The sequence below is a fragment of the Branchiostoma lanceolatum genome, chromosome 11 (assembly GCF_035083965.1).
Source record: "Branchiostoma lanceolatum isolate klBraLanc5 chromosome 11, klBraLanc5.hap2, whole genome shotgun sequence".
Taxonomy (NCBI): Eukaryota; Metazoa; Chordata; class Leptocardii; order Amphioxiformes; family Branchiostomatidae; genus Branchiostoma; species Branchiostoma lanceolatum.
The window spans coordinates 1,903,345-1,921,438 of NC_089732.1; the positions used below are offsets into that span (position 1 = coordinate 1,903,345).

The 18,094-nt window shown below is 40.0% G+C and overlaps 1 protein-coding gene across 2 annotated transcripts in view; it reads right to left on the bottom strand.

Annotated features, from left to right (window-relative positions):
- Positions 1 to 5,621: 5,621 nt before the first annotated feature.
- The window catches only part of LOC136444388 (ankyrin repeat domain-containing protein 13C-like), a 57,387-nt gene continuing 44,914 nt past the window's right edge, over positions 5,622 to 18,094 (bottom strand). The window contains exons 10-15 of one of the 2 annotated variants that reach the window (XM_066441917.1): positions 15,090 to 15,180; positions 12,989 to 13,071; positions 12,521 to 12,590; positions 12,221 to 12,249; positions 11,756 to 11,856; positions 5,622 to 8,919 (exon numbers count right to left, since the gene is read on the bottom strand). In XM_066441917.1, coding sequence (XP_066298014.1) covers positions 8,780 to 8,919; positions 11,756 to 11,856; positions 12,221 to 12,249; positions 12,521 to 12,590; positions 12,989 to 13,071; positions 15,090 to 15,180 — 514 coding nt within the window. In that variant the 3' untranslated portion in view covers positions 5,622 to 8,779. Of the gene's footprint in view, positions 8,920 to 11,755; positions 11,857 to 12,220; positions 12,250 to 12,520; positions 12,591 to 12,988; positions 13,075 to 15,089; positions 15,181 to 18,094 lie in introns of both variants that reach the window. The other variant, XM_066441916.1, reaches the window with a different exon arrangement.

The following is an 18,094-nucleotide window of genomic DNA, read 5'->3' on the forward strand; positions in this document are numbered from 1 at the left end:
ACGCATCAACCAAAGAAACTAGCAGCAAGTAGAACAGTAATGAAATGTTATTCAGAACGCAGAACTTGTGAGCAATGGCCGTTAAAGAGAGTTCAAGAAGGGTATGATAATTGTTGTAGAGCTTGTTGAACTAAGGAGAATGATATTTTTACAGACTGATTGTGCCTTGAAACCAAGAGTTGTACACAATTGTAACAAGGGGAGAAATTAAGCCGAACGATTTTTGGATGTTGAGCATTCCGTAGTGCAGACTTAACGAAAGGAAAGTAATTTTGTACGTCTATTTTTAGGAGCAGGGTTTGCTTCATTGTATAACTAACAGGGCGTCTTGGAAACTAAGGTATGGGAAGGTAGACGGGTTTGGTACTTTTACTTGTGCATTTGAAATATTAACCCAGAGTCGAAACAATTTAATTGTTACATTTTTGTGGCATCAGTGGTTGCCTTAGACACGCTTTTCAGTTGAAAACTTGACAGCCGCTGATTCGGTGTTAGCAACCTTAGCTCTTGATTCTTGTGCAGCAGAATTGTTCGCAGCGCTGTCGCCGTTAGGGCAGAACTTTTTACCTCGTAAGAATCTTATTACCGTACGTGTGATTTATTGTCGTTACTCGCAACGGCCAGGGCCGGACCTCAGGAGATAACTATATTTTGTTCGGCCCTGGCTAGCCAGCTGTTGTTTACCATGTTATGATATTAATTGTACTGCTAATGTGTTAGACATGGGGACTGGTGGGTCCTATGCTGGTCATTGCCTCATGGCGGTTTCTGCAATGCGACGCTGTGTGCAAGAGAAACTATGGCTGCCTTGCAATATAGGAGAATTGTATTTTTCAAAGGAATTGTTATGTGTTAGAGTTGGCCAATAAAGATTGTTTAGGTAACTTTTCTGTGTCTTTGACCTATTTTCCTGAGTCTTGTAGATTACTTGGAAATTGCACAATTCAAGGAGAAATGGATAGATAAGGAAAGGGGGGGGTCTTTAAAAGTTAAAACAGTTGCCCTCCGTTAAGGTAAATCTTGACAATTTTTAGATATTGGCTGCTAACAATGCATACAGGATGTAGTTTGTGCGTGCTACTACTACTACTAGCAATGTGAGTAAGCTGCAATACCACTCCAGACTGACAGGAGGCGATACACATGTACAGAAGGAATTCCAATTCATGACGTTCTTTGGAGAAGTTGAAAAATGCCAGTCTCCATCAGGCCCTCCTACGGGCGTATGGATCGTAGAATTCGACAGACAAAGGAATAATTAGCCAATAAAGTCAGTCCACGGTGAAGATCACATTTCGCCCGCAAATGAAACCCTGGCAAATATGATCCCTAAAGCCGGCGTAGTCGGTTTTGTACAGACTAGAAAAATGCACAATGCCTCCAATGGCCATTAAGAAACTTTAAACTAGTAGCTTGAACTTAATTAAGAAGTTTGTTTATTGTATACCATGTAGAGGAAGAGTGGACACTTTGAGGTGTTAAGAATAATTAAGAAAAACAGTATTCCAGAACCAAAACAAATTAATCAATTCACCTAAAGTCTATTCATCCACCTGAAACCCACAGGTGGGCTTAGCTAAGGCCATGTCATTAAGGTGTATTGGCATATTATCATATTTTTCCAAAGTTGCTTTTTGATTGTGCTCCAGAAAAAAACAAAATATGTGAAAAAGACACCAACTATAGTTGTTTGTACCTAAAGAGATATTATGACAATAGCGGGGAACTGTATACTTTACGGAGGACCAACGATATGAAGATAAAACTACGTGAATGAGCCGAAATCGATATTTTCCTTCAGTTCTTGGACCACAAGTAAAAGTTGTCCGGAGCTACTCTGGGCTTTCGGCAACATGGTTTTGAAGTTATGTCGTTCCTTGCTTGAAAAGCAAGGGAATGACAACCTCCCGGTTTCGGGAGAAGATGTCAGCCCAAGTGGGCGGGCATGTGCGAGCCTTGGACGTCTGAGCTGAGCTGAGCTGTCCTATGGCTTAGGAGATCACTAGTTCTCTGTCTGGGAACTTAGTGTCTCAAAAAAACTAGGGCCCTCCGCGGTGCCCTTAAGGCCGGTCTGGCTACGCCAGGCTGTGTCGCAAGACGGCACGTAACACGATGTCACATTATGGGAGAAGGATACCAAACAATCACAAAAATCTGTCATTATAAGTTTACTTTCCCGCAATTTCCCAAACTCTTCTAGCCCTACCCTCAATACAAGGTTTAATATTGTATGCAAATCCTAATATCGTTATTCGCGACCTTTTATGCCCCAACCCCACCTACACCCCCGCAAATCTTTAAAGTACTTCTACAGGGCGCGTCTTTCACTTGTGGTCTGGACACCAAAAGGGCCATTTGGGTAAATTATGTTCATGTCCACCTGTAACACAGGTGAGTGTAATTAATCTGAATATACTAATTGCCAAATTAGTAAACTTCCAGGATTCGCCCAGACATCAACCAATTCAAAAATCGACAAGCCCTGGAGGTCCAGTATCTGATGTGAGAAAGAAAAGACAAGACGGAAACAGAGAAACAGATCATTGAAAAATATTCTTTATTCAAAACGTTTGGTATAGAAAAGAAGACATATGCTGACTTTCGTCCTTCGTTTCTTGCTGCAGAGACAAATTTGACATATAAACAATATCCTACAAGTATGCATATTAGTCTTACCACTACCACTGATATAATTACAAAACTTACAACAGGCAACATTGGATATTTCATAGATTCTGACATTTTCATGCTACAACATCTTAAGGTTTTTTTTTAGCAATACACACATAGCTAGATTGCATAATTTAGATTAGCAGCTTTTATACCTATTTTGTACACTGCATTTAGCCTTCGGGCATGAATTTGCAATTAACTTATTATTCTTTAAGTAAACAGCTACACATGACATTGAATGGTTTCTGACAATGACATCAGAATGACAACGAATATAGATACCACATTCTCTCACTGACTTATTTTTACAATACGGTTAAGTACGGAGATAAAAAAAAATTAAATAAAGCACATGATTTTTAAGCTGTACACTTGTTGTATGTATACAAGACTGCAATGACTAGACACATCAAAATAGGTTATGAGTGTTTATCATATTGATGACAGACAAACAAATTTCTCACACTACAGTGTATGTCTTCATATGATGACATAACTTACACTACTTCCAGAGGAAGTATCTTTCACTTGTGGTCTGGCTACCAAAAACATCATTCGGATAAATTATGTTGATGTCATCTGTAACACAGGTGGCATAATTAAGGCTGAATATATCAATGCTTTCCTGGTTAACTATGCGTACAGTACTCTTAGTTTGTAAGAGTACAGTATCCTTTATTCTTTTGTACTCATATGCAAACAATACACACATAGTCACTAAGTCGACAAAGACCGGTATTGTGTTTTTCATATTTTTACAATTGTAATCTGCAACTCCCTTGAACCGTGTCAGCCCAAGCCGAGGATTCTCCTGGACAAACCCGACAACCAGCACTGCAGAAACAGGGGAGGGTGGGAACGATCGTCATCATGGGCGACAACAACAAACTCGGAATAAAATGACTCTTTTTACACAACCGAGGGATTTATTCCACCGGCGTTTCGGTGACCATCTGTCACCTTCTTCAAGGCAATTCTGACTGGTTCACATAGCAATGCAGCACAGGTATTGCTGCTTATACATAATGAGATGCATACACTTGATTGTGTAAAAAGAGTCTTTTTATTCAGTGACTTGTCTGAAACGCCACACTTCCTCCACCGCTTCAGCTTCATCATACTAATATCAAACTTATATCATGAAATATCATGCAATATCTCATTCGCAGGTCTGTCATGAAATTCTACAGACACGATACGTGAAGAATGCTATGTTAATAATTGGGACTGAAGGCGACAATAACGATCTTTGCAAAATGAACACAAACGTCAAAGTTGCGGCTTTTGATGTAACTACTAGCATCACTGAACCTCAGATTGTCCGCATTGTTCATAAACGGAACAAAAGTGTACATACCTACATACTTGAGCCCCATTGCTTTCATAGAAAACAAAAGCAGCTGAATTTAGTAAGACCCCCATTCCACTTGGACGGCGCTGTCATCGCGCTCTCGCTGCGACCTAAAATGGTCCAGAGCGCCGTGAGAGCGCCGAACTCCTGGAAAACGTGCTCAAGTGGAATCTCTACGGCGACCCTTGCGCGCTCTCAGCGCGACCAAAATGTCAAATGTCAGCAACTTTTTAAAGATTTCACAGATCACTCAACGAATTCCAGAGATAATGAACGAATTTTTGTTAAGTTTTGTGTGCTTTGTTGTCTTCTCGGTCATACCTTTACCTCTTGCATCATATTTGAATGATAAAGTCAAGGGGAAAACAGATTCAATTTTAGTCGCTGCACGGTCACTCAATGTGTGTCTTAAGTAATATATGTATGTTCAACTTGTTTTTTTCTGTGTTGTCTGTCATGTAAACTGTTTACAATAAATATATCTTATCATTCTACGTTATGATAGAAACGTAAATCACAGAATTTTGAAACACATGTTGTTTGAACTACAGTTAAAACCATTCAATCCTCATAGAGCGCTCGCTGCGATCCTTGAGCGCTCGCTGCGGCCCTTTGATCCCACCTTGGACGCTCTCACGGCGCTCACGGAGCTCTCACGGCGCTCACCGCGCTCGCTTCGCGCTCCCTGGGCGCTCTCTCGACGCTCGTTTTTTGATCGCCATCCTCTGCGCTCTCACGGCGAAGGTTTTGAGCATGTTCAAAACCATCGCCGAGGTGACGGCGCGCATGGCGCTCTCGCCGCGCTGTCGACGCTCTCACGGCGATCTGGCCAAAATGAGGTCGCCGTGAGAGCGCGGTGAGAGCGCCGTCCAAGTGGAATGGGGGTATAACTCCGTCCGAAATATCTCACACGTCAACTCACCTGGCAAAACTCTTTAACCTTTGACCTCCAACAAATGGCGCCTGTTATCCAAACAGCATCGCGGTATGTCAGCTGAACTGATTTAAATTTATAAAGAGGATAGATTTATACCATCACTTACTGTGTTCGACATTTGAACGTTCGAAAGTTCTTGACGTTTTCATATAACAATTGATGTTCACGTTATAGTCATAACGTTCACCGCCCTTGTATCACACGATTTTGTTACTAAAAATGAAAGAGGAAAATACAGGACAACGCTTCTTTAGACTTTTAGATGTTTTAAACGGCTCTTAGCTATAATGCTCGGCAAACACAAATCAACATTACCTGTTGTGGCGTGAAGATTATTTCTACATCCGCATGGGGGCGCTTTCGAGTGCACGCAAACTCCCTTTGGAGTCATCGTGTTACTCATACTGCGTTTTGAATCTCTTCCACTAGGCGGCGCTAATAGACCGTTGGAAGAATCGATAGCATGGAGAAACATTGGGTTTACTGCACATTCTTTGTCATCGTTTTGTGGGTAAGAAACGAGATAGACAACTCTCTGAACGTGCTCCCTGGTGCGAAGAATATCCATTCATAACTTTTATCTTTCTTAGCAAAGAAAACAAAATAAATATTGATTAAAATAAAGACTATTAAAATGAGGCAATAAATTCAACACAACAGTCAATTCATATTTTTTTCTTTTATTGCTGATATAACCCTTCAAAATGTACATATAGTGTATTAAACTCTTACCCGAAAAGTTGTAAAGGAAGCATTTCAATACATACTCGTATTAAATACATGTTCAAAGGTGAACTATACACAGCAAGGCCCCTGAGCTCTTGAACCAACTACATGCTAAAATGTGAGCCCCCTTAGGTACCATTTATTCATATGACATAAACCTGATAAAATCATTGGTCAAAAGTACATTAATATCGAAGCAACCTTTTTTTCCTTTGGTGTGGAAAAATCAAATTTTGGAGTAGCAAGAAATTCGGCAGAGCTGCTTTTTTTAGTGAACAACATTTTTTCAGGAAGAATCACACACTTGGTATAAATCACATCACCTCAGAAAAAGATGATAAGGATGGAAATGATGAGCAAGACACCCAAAACAAAACAATGGCGAACTTTTCCCATTTCATGGTACAACACAGAAATCATGAACTGACAGCAAACATAAATATATGTATTTTGACAAACTAAAGAAGTTTACATGTAAGGCCTCGTCAAAATGGAAACGACACAACAGTCATATTTATGCCAAAGCAGAGCAGACAGGAATTGACATACCAAACGATATACATACATGTAGTACTGTAGATACGTTGATGAAAGTTAGACATCCAGGTAGTAAGATATGCCAAAAATAGTTACTCAAGCAACTGGATAAAATTTTGAAACAGTCAGACGTTTCAGACAGCATCCGCTGTCTTTCGTCAGTGACTGCTGTCTGAAACGTCTGTTTCAAAATTTTATCCAGTTGGTTGAGTAATTATTTTTGGAGTACTGTAGATATATGTATAGCCTGGGTGCCATCAAATTTTTATAATAATTTTACCAGGGCTCCCATAGTCACTCCCTCGACTATGGGACTGTCCCATTAAACAGGATGGCACCAAGGCTATTATATAGTACATGTAGGCTGATAGTTGTATGATTCTATATTCAATTTGTCTACATACAATCCTGTCTGAGGTAGATACATGACATTAAGCCATGGAACAATGTAAAGGTGTATATATTCAGTGATGTATTTCTCTGAAATATTTGACTGTACAGTAGATCTAGAGTCTCACAGTTGTGATCGCATGTATCAAATCTTTGTGATAAATCCTTTATCAGATATCAAAATCAAGTTTAGAGTTTATCATCAATAGGTGACCCAAAATCATCTATTTCAACATCTTCCTTATCAAATTTGTGCTTTATATAGTAAGAACAGTGAGGGTATCATTTGCTGTGTTTATTTTGTCTTAACAAGCTGAAGAAGGTGTGAGATAAAAGAAATCATTCTGAACATTTGGTTCTACAAATACAGGGGAAAACTGATTGCTTTTTACCTTGACAGAGTGTTACCTTTCCTATAAGCTATCAAGTTCAAAGTTTGGGATTCCAAAACTGGCCACTAAACAACCACCAACTGCATCCCTCACATATAAATGAAGGTTATACTGATATTTGGAGTTTCTTTTTTCACAACCAGGTATCTCACCTGCTGACGTTTCGGAGTCTGTCTGTCAGACACCTTCTTCAGAGCTTCAAGGTTATACTATTCTTAATACATTATACACACAGACACATGTACAATCTGTATGGGTTTGATTAAAGAGCCAGTTAAAATGTTAGATTTCATTGTCACAAACTTCCATACAACAGATGTTCGGTATATATACAGTCTCGTTGCTGCAGTGACATCATCTTTTCAAATCTTAAACACACAAAACTCTGCCACACTGTAGCAGCAGTTTCCTTATATCTTTCCCAAAACATTTCATATTATGTGTCTCATAAAAGTCATTATATCTAATAGTTTCCACTAATCTGTCACCATGGCAACTGTAGGCACAAAGCAGGTTGAAAGTTGCCATTTCCACCCTTCCTCACCTACTGCCAAATACACCCTTTCTGCTAGAGGCCACGATCGCTGAGTGACCACTGAGTGACCACTGAGTGATTTCTGAGTGACCACTGAGTGACCAGTGAGTGACCACTGAGTGACCAAAAATTCGACAGATTGCTCTACAGATTTCATAGTGAAAGAACGAATTTGTGTGTTTGTCTTTTAACCTTCTCCCTGCTGCCTAACTCTGTGACCAATAGAGAATGGGGTGCCAAATGGCTACTTCACAATCAGTGTGCTTAAGGTTAAATCATACTTTACATCTTACATCATAGATAAATAAATGAAATCCCGATTGTGAAATCAAGGGTTACACAAATCCAATTTTGGTGGCTGTAACTAGTGTAAGTTCACTCAGCAATCACCGTCCAGTGAAAAAGGGCTTATAATTGTACACAGATTAACCACAAACACCAATCCCTGCATCTTTAAAACCTCTTAAACAACCTTAACATACTAAATGTTTAACGTTAAGTTACACAAAACTCTGTACAACACCATATCTTCCTATACAAAGTCATGGCACGTTGCGGTCATGCTCGCATCTGTCCCTAACCCCCAGGATACCTGCTGAGGGTGCATCAGCATGGCAAGGGTTAATAAACACTTAAGGAACTTTTTGCACATTTGCAGCCTGAAAACAATGTTGAACTCGGTGCCACTTAATATGCACATTTTGGACATGCTAACACATTTTTTTGAACATACAACATGTAGTACTAACTTTGTTATTAAATGAATAAAGGAGTGGATCTAAAAATGAACTATATATATATGACATATTTTGAAGATCGTGATTTCAACACCTCAAATATACATTGTACATGTCTGTGATAAAAAGTAGGCAAAATAATTTGACTGGAGCACTGGTCTGAAAAACCTGTCTTAGGCATCACTTACTCCATGTGCAGGGAAATTACAAAGAGACCAGATTTCTTTTTGCTGGAGGCAATTTTTTATGGAGGACGAAAAGAATAATCACTTTTCTAACTGTCAAGCAAGTACATGTTGAATGTTACTACAACTTAAAGTTTAACTTAACATGTATACATGACATTGTATAGTACTCAATTTGTATTGCAAAACATATATAGTAGACAAAAATAGGATCATACAACCAACCAACCCTTTTCCATACATGGACCAGTCCAGACAGTGACAGAACAAGGCAGATATTGGGCAGGTCCACTGCTCCATGGGGGGGGACAGGTGTTCACAAGTCGGGGAACCTGTTGGGGTCTTCTTTGAAGTTGTTGGGGATTTGGAAGAAGGATTGTGGGTAGAATTGCGTGTCTCGCGCCTGGAAGTCCTGAAACGTGATCTTCGCTGTGATGGTCGGGAGGACGGGAATTTCTGCAGGAGAGGAGAAATTTTAGGTTTCAATTTGGATGACAGCTGTAAATTTCAACTTGAGACCATTTTTGCATAAGTCACCAATGGACCATTTTTTGTGGTCCCTTAAGCCCCCCTCTCACTGGACCTGTGGCACGTTGGCAACCTCGCCGCGACCGAGTGATTTGATAATACCCTCAACGAATTTCATCAATAAAAAATGAAACTTTCTACGCTTTGTGTGTTTTGTTTTGTTGTCTTTTTAGTCATACTTGTATGTTGTACGTTTTGCATGATATTATATCAAGGGTAACACAAATCCAGGTCAGGATGCAGAGAGGCCGCCAACGTGCCGGGGATCCAGTGAGAGGGGTGCTTTAGATTGTCTCTCCCATTGGCGGGTCCAGTGAGATAGGGGCTTTAGAATTAGATTGTCTTTCCCATTGGCGGGTCCAGTGAGATAGGGGCTTTAGAATTAGATTATCTTTCCCATTGGCGGGTCCAGTGAGATAGGGGCTTTAGAATTAGATTATCCTTCCCATTGGCCCAAGCATTAAGAACCCTGTCTATGGTTGTCACCTGTCTATTGTGACAGTCCCTTGAGTGGTCATGATAGACCATATATCTCGTCTGTTTGACTGTACTGGGACATATATTAGATAAATCCTTAGAGCCAATAGTTAGAATATGTGACACATGGTTATATGTGTAATTTGACTGTAATAGCATTAAGGAGCATGGACTTCTCTACATTATGCTTTCATGTGTGTGTTTGCTTGTGAAACGGGCTACTCTCTTCAGTATCTTTCAACACTTACTTCCTGCGCCTTTTAACTCCTGAAGATTGTTCAACAGCTGCCAAAGGTTTTGTTAATTTGGTGACAGAGGCAAGGACCACAGCTGATTCTAGTATAAATCATAGTCTGGACAAAACTTTCCACGAAACTCAGGAGAAGCCCTTAAGTATGCAAAGTTCAAGATAGGCAATGATGCAAAACTTGGTCACCTCACTATGGACTACATGTCAAAAGAAAGGAAAGTGATGCCGAACCAGTTTAGCTCAAATGAACTCAAAGAACAGATGAGCTAATCTTCCACTGGTTGTGACAGGAAGACAGACACTTTATACAGTATTTACAGGTTCATTGTACCGGGGAAATTCCCCTAGTTCTTTTCGACAAGCACAATGAATAGTGGACCACGGCTTAACGTCCTGACCTAAGGACTGCAAGCTTTTCCAGTAGCGTGCATGTCGGGTGAGCGACACAGCCGGGATCGAACCCGGGGCTTCTAGTTCCAGAGGCAAGATCGCTAACCATTGGACTACGCGCGCTACTATGTCAATAAGACGGTTTTCCCTACAAATTATGGGAAATTGAAATAGCTTGCCTTGTAACACTTTAAGAAAAAGCGGCATGCAGGGCAGCATCTGTTCCTTAAATACGATAATCTATGGGTGCTAGATTTATGTATTAGGTATTTCTGCACTGCAGGGCTGTCTCCAGCTTCAACTTTGTTTCCATCACTCTTTGGGAGTCCATGTTGTTATTTTCAATCTTAAAGCCATGATCATTTTAAGCCCAGAAAAATACATTTTCTTCAATTTCATGTCATGAACTTCGGGTTTTTAGGATAGACGGGGGGACATTTTTTCCATCTCAACATCTCAATTTCCACTTCCAGACTGAGGGACAGGTCCTGGAGACAGCCTTGCCAGACTTGTTCCAATTGTCACTGCTTCCCCAGTTGATCTAAGTAATCACATATAGACCATGTTTCCTGCAGTCTCGGGTCACATTTCAAACTACCCACATCAAAGTCAGCAGGAATGTGGATAGTTCAGCTCCAGGCACCAATTACTCAGACTTCAGTCCCACCGTTCCTACTGGAACATTGGCTCCAATTAAGCCTAATCACATAAATACCTGACAAGGGACTAGAGTAGAGTAGAGTAGAGTAGAGTAGAATTTTCGGTCAGGTAGGACAGTCACTGTTCCAGTTTAGACCGCTCTTCATTGTTGACATTTATCCTTTTTTTTTGTTTTGGAATCAGACTTTTTCAATTTGAATGAAAAACACTTCAAACACACAACCTTGAGGGGAGTGTTGTGCTCATATATTTTGGCACTGTAGTCACATGTCCTTCACTTAGGTTCTGGGATTTTAGGACAGTTTCAGAACTGACAGTCCACAAGGATCTAAGAGCCTCCTGTGTCATATATTAAAGACAGCTCAATTTTGTACGGACATGTCAATGACTGTCACATCAGAATGTCCTCAACCTATTCAAGTGACTGTGCTTACTCCTTTACTGTCATCAAGTCAAGTCAAAGCCTTTATTTTTCTTCGAAATATTTGTTCGGCCACATGGCCGCTTTTCAACAAGGTCGAAGTGAAGTGGAGGGGCAGAAGTCACGGATAAAGAGTACAAAATAAACTTAACGTAAACTTTACGTAAAAGCCTTTTGATATCACAAACAGGTGGTTCAAATAACAAGGGAGATCTTACAAGCACTCAGGAACTGACTGGCTTGGTATCAATTCCATCATTGCACAAAATCTGAATGAATTTCTTTCTTGCATCCTTTGATAGTTTGCAAAACAATGTCAGTTTTAACAACAGGAATATTGTGGCAATATTTGCTGAAAAGTCCTGCTGCAGTTTAAACTGCTGAGGGATTGCTGAATATTGTAATTGTAACAGTTTTTTTTCCCAAAACACTTTTCAAGACCAAATGATTAGCTTTTGACAGAGAAAAAGAAAATCATCTTTTTTCCTGATGGAAGTGGGCATAATGTAGGTTTATACACCCTTAAATATAATTTCCTTGCACCAAAGCATGCTGGGAAGACTGACCTATTTTGACGGGGAATCCTGACGGCAGCTTCAGCTGGACGAACTCCCTCAGCTTCAGGAAGTGCTTAAAGGGAGCGATGATCTCCAGAACATCCAGCAACCTACAACAGGAGGAGAGGAATTAGTGGGGTCTTTCCTCCCAGCAGCATATGATGACTAACGACATTATATCCTACATAAAAAAAATCACCTTGATATGACCAAAGAACATTTTGCAAGTTCAAGAGATGTTTGTAAAGCATCACAAACAGAAGACAGTCAAGTCAAACCTGTACAAGAGACCACCTCTATATAAGGACCACCTGACCATTTGTTGATAGTCACCTACTTTTTCCCCATAGACAGAAGCATTAAGAATCCTGTCTACGGTGACCACCTGTCCACATAGACCAGATTTTGATGGTCCCCTGAGTGGTCTTCTTGCACAGTTTTGTTGTATAACTTACGGAAGATGAGTTAACTTACCTGTCTAGTCTGATAGGAAACTCTTCACTCTGCAGCAAAAAAGGGAAAAACACGCCATCAGTAACACACTGGCAAGCTCTTTGCACAGGCACAGGTAGCCCTGGCTGTATTTCTTAATACAGCAGAACAGATGAATAAAATTAAATCAAATCAAGACGTTTGAAAGATGCAAATAGGATCAGTCTGTGTACTACATATCTCTATATAGCCACAACAGTGCAGAGAATGTTTGCCTTAACTGTTGTCTATGTTAAGACTTGGACATCTCTGTAGTTTAAGAACAGGGAGAGAAATAGTTACCATGGCAACAGTTGCCTTGAGAGACTTCCTGGTCTCCTTGACGACCATGGGTCTGCCCAGGTGAGGCCACCTGTAACAACAAATAAGTTAACAACCACATAAAAACAATAACACTCAACAAAATTCCTTATCATCAGTAGGATAACTGAATCTAGCTCATATTATGCAAAACGTAAGGCTTAGCGTTGAAAATCATGTTTGCGTATTTCACGTTAATATCTTGTATAAAGGTTCATATAGTTGTATCCAAAGACATATCTTTGTCACTCTAATGTAACTTTGACCAAGGAGAACGAAAGAGACCCGGCGGCTATCATTAATAGGTTTGAATACCAGGCTAATTACTGAATGCGCATTACTACTGCATGAATACAGCTTCTAGAAGCCCTATATCAACTGTTTAGGCCCTCCAGGCTTACATGACTACAATAACGCTAAAATATTGCGATCATAAGTATGACCTCTGACCTTCCAGAAGGCGCGGTGACATATTCATCCCAGCTGACAGGTGAGGGGGGTGGGGGCTGGATGGACTCCCTCCTCACACAGGGCTGCTGCGGGGGTAAAACAGGGGGGGGGGGATAAAACAGAGGGGGGGGGGGGGGTAAAACAGGGGGGGGGGTAAAACAGGGTGGGTGAATGGGGAGCACAATAATCGTTATTGTATTATGTATACATGTAGAACAAGTAAAGAGAGCATCATGTGGAAATCTCTGCATTCCAATTTCTTATTGGATTCTTATAGTTTAAAGTTTTACATGTCATTTTAAAGAACAAGCCTCCTTCTATATTAATGTTCCACTGCTTTAATCCCTGTCAACATCTTGGTTGCTTTTGACATTTTAGATAGCCTTATTGACTTTAGCATTCTCTGTTGGTTGCTCCTAGCCTGGGTGCCAGCCTTTTAGCTTTTACTTTTTTTTACATGTGTAGTACTCTCTCTCTCTCTCTGTCCCTTTCTGGGCCAAGGCACCCAGGCTAGGAGCAACCGAGAGAGTGTACTATCTATCAGTAAGCAAACAAGATTTGCACCCTGAGGCTATATCTCTGATACTAAATACCAGCGTTCGAAATACCCGTCTGCAATCTGCAAAATGCATAAAGATTTTCAAGATTGCAGAAGAAAAATTAAACAATCTGCAATTTTGCAGAAGAAAAAAAACAGACTCGGGATTAAATGGCTCTCAATTCAGGAGATTATAATTCATATAGACTTGCTAGTAAGCAAACTAGCGGCGCTGTAGATATAAACTGAAACCCACACCGCCGCGCAAGATGGCGGCGTTTCGGTGCGTTCCGACTGCCTGGTTAGCACCAGTTTTTTCGGCCCTTTCCGTGATAACTTCGGAGACGAATCATGTGAGAAAATGTCAAATTCGTGCATTTCCGTCAACCCTCGCTAATCTCCGCGGTCACGATCTCGAGGTCGGCAAAAGTCGGGAAAACAATTCCCGGATGTTTCTAGTATGTCGCAAGCATGCGATTTCTTCGGGGCCTGAACTCGGGACATGGGCGCGATGACAGAAGGAACGAAACGGTCATTAGTCCATGGTCCTTCAAGCCCAGATGGCAGCGATGAAGTTGAGAACTACTCAGATAGATCTAGAGCACCGCCTTGCGTGGAGAAGGCGGGACATTTCCTCCTGTGCCGAGACAGTGGGGAGGGGGGCGCCCACGTGAAAAACAATAACATCCCCGGGCCGTCTTGAGGGCCGATTTTTCGAACTCGGAGTCCGATGTTTAAAACCGATAGCAATTTTTCAAATTTATAAAAAATAGAATTACGCAGAGGGCAAGGTTTGCGTGAAGTTTCTTTATTTTGAATTTTTCATTATTTTAATATTGAATAGATACGCTTTTGCTGTTGCAATTTTCGCTATTCATTTGAATATTTTTCACGCACATGTATGTTATTCCTGTTTCAAATTTTGCTAGTAAAAATTAAAGATAGAGTGAGAATAAAGAATAACAGCAATGTTGCAAAGCTAGATATGATGTAAATATAAGTATATATAGGCATTATCAAGTTGAGAAGGTGTCTTGTGTATTTGCAGAAAATATTTTCAAATTGCAGAAAATTTTTTTGACATTCTGCAATATTGCAGAACACTGAAAAAAAGTATTTCTACCACTGCTTAATACTTAAACTGTATAATATGCATTGTAAATTTGTGATTGTATTCTAAATGTATTATTGTATTAAATGTGTTCGTAACTGCTTGTCATGTAACCATTATATACTCGCTCCCAAGGTGAGGCCTTAATAATTATAGCACATGGCTAGTTGGGCAACCCTTGCTGTATCAGGGGTTCATCTAAATCAGGAAAGAGGGGCGCTGCACCCTCTTGTTTCAGCCCAGCGCCCCTTGTCAAATTCAGATTTTAGCTTAATCCCCAGCATACAGCCTTCACTCAGCATTATCGATTCTTCCATAAATACATAGAATTCGCTCCCTCGCCTGTGTGTGCTCCCTCTTATTCAATTTCTCTAGAAAAACCCCTGCTGTATGTTATAGATAAATAAATATCTTCAGATACAAGAAGACAAGATCTACAGCCTGATACTTACATCACAGCTGTTTTCCACAAAGAATCCTCGGCTGAGACTGTCCAGCAGCTCCTTATTCTTCTTCAGGTCTTCAGCAGACAAATGTTCTCTCCTAAGAAACAACAAGAATCACTTCTTAGAAAAAATTTTCCCAAGAAACTTTCTTTACATTGAACATCATATGTTAAGTACATGTTCAATTTTGTCATGTAACTTATGCATGTATATCATTTCATTGTGACTTATACATTGTATCTCGGGTTATTTGTGCAACACAGCTTTGCCACCGCTCGGATCTTTAGCCAAGCAAAATAATGGTTGAGTCTGTCATAGGTTATGATACTAAATAGATATTGTATTGTTGATGAAGGTTAGACATCCAGGTAATAAGATACGCCAAAAATAATTACTCAAGCAACTGGATAAGATTTTTAAAGATTTTTTTTCAAAATCTTATCCAGTTGCTTGAGTAATTATTTTTGGCAGATATTGTATTGATTGTACATAGTTACAAATTTGAGGTCTGTGATCTTTATGAATCCTAAAGAAGAATTCTGTCAGTAATACCAGGCTGTCACAAGGCAGGAAAATAAACTGGCAGATAAATCTGCGAGATCTAAATGATATAGAATCTCTCGATCATCGCAAGATTTTTAGAGATCAGTTGTCGATGAGTTCTTAGGTAAAAATAGGTCACTGAGCCCCATCTTATATGACAGAGTAGACTTTCAGCCCAAAAATACGCTGGACTTTCTGGCGATTTGAAAATATGACTTTCTCCTCCAAAATTTGGTTTTCCACAACAAAGGGAAAAAGTTTACTTTGTTATTGCTGTACTTTTGACCAATGATTTTTATCAGGTTTATGAAATATGAATAAATGGTACCTAAGGGGGCTCAGATTTTAGCATGCAGTTGGTTCAAAAGTATAGTTCACCTTTGAACATGTATTTAATACGGCTATGTTATTGAACAGCTTCCTTTACAACTTGTCGGGTAAGAGTTTAATACACAATATGTACATTTTGAAGGGTTATAAGGGACATAAAGAGGACCTGGGTTCAAGGTATTGTGTTGTGAGAAAAGACACATCGAACATTGCGTGGAGACTAAATAAATGTTTGTAAATGTCTTTGTAAAAATTATGATACATGTATATTAAACAAAAGCTAAAACCATAAATTTTAGAAACTGTGGTGTGGAATTTATATCAAAAATACTCTTTTTAACAAACCTAGAGCTACATGTAAATAACACTTATTATGGTGACATGACTAGTTTAATAATTTTGTGTACTTTTAATACAGTACCTGTACTGAAATTCAAGGTTAAAAAGGTTACTTTGCTGAAATCAACTCAAACCTCTTGCAATGGTTACAAATTAACTGTAAAATTAAGTACAAAGTACAGTATGAAATTGATAATTTCATCATGTAATGATTGATAATTTAGTAGCTATTGAAGTAGTGAGTTGAAGTACTACATAAATCACAAAATCTATATGAAAACCAGTTTAAACTACATGTATATTCTTGGTTAAGGTCTTACTTAGCTTAGCAGGAGATAAGAAAGACTTTTTTCAATATTGGCCCCTACATTGTATGTTAGAAACAGGACTGATGTCTTGCAATGTCCAAACTGTTAGGGACAATGCACATTATTATTATTATTATTACTAGTACTATTATTATTATTATCATTATCAAATCATTGTGTACGTTAGTGACCTTATTTGTATATATGCGTAGTTTTCAACATTGTAATTGTATGTGATGATGAATTGTATGTACTGTGTCAGACACCCAAAATCAGCCACGCTGCCTGGGTGGTCTTTGTATTGCCGTTGCAATTTGAATAAAATAAAAATAAAATAAAATAAAATGCACAGAATGGTCAGTAGTGTAATTCAATACAGTAACTGTACATATGTGCTTGAATGTTTGTAATCTTGTATGTAATACTTACATATGATTGCATTGTTGCCTACATCTATGTGGGCAGCCAACACCAGCATTGCTGCCTGGCTGACCCACGTAATGTACCGTTGCAGTTTCAATAAATGCTGAATACTGAGGGAACTCAAGTGTGTTGGCCAAGTTATGTCCAGCCTCTTTGTGCCTGTAGTGCTGATGTGTTACTCTATGGTCAGTTCTGAAGTAAAGTGTGACCCCAAACACACCTGTCCTTGGTGCTGAACACCATCCACACACCCAAACACACCTGTCCCTGGTGCTGAATGCCATCCACACAACCAAACACACCTGTCCTTGGTGCTGAACACCATCCACACACCCAAACACACCTGTCCCTGGTGCTGAATGCCATCCACACACCCAAACACACCTGTCCTTGGTGCTGAACACCATCCACACACCCAAACACACCTGTCCTTGGTGCTGAACACCATCCATACACACAAACACACTTGTCCTTGGTGCTGAACACCATCAACACACCCAAACACACCTGTCCCTGGTGCTGAATGCCATCCACACACCCAAACACACCTGTCCTTGGTGCTGAACACCATCCACACACCCAAACATACCTGTCCCTGGTGCTGAACACCATCAACACACCCAAACACACCTGTCCTTGGTGCTGAATGCCATCCACACACCCAAACACACTTTTCCCTAGTGCTGAACACCATCCACACAACCAAACAAAGCTATCCCTGGTACTGAACACCATCTACATACACACACAAGTAAGACCATATTTGTAGGTCTCAGTAGTACTCATTGGGAAGATTAATTTGTTAAGTTGTTTCTATCTCTGGGTAGCCACTACCAGCCTTGCTGCCTGGCTGACCCATGTATTGTACTGTCACAGTTTCAATAAACACTAAATACTGAGGGCAAATCAACTTTGCTGGCTTGATGGTCTCAAGCCACTGTGTGCCTCTGTTATCTATTGGTCAGTTAAGTTGTAATGTAAAGTGTAACCAGAGCTCATAGGTCCAATGGTCCTAACCAGTGGAAGCATCTATTGGGCCAACACATCTGTCCCTGGTGCCGTGTGCTT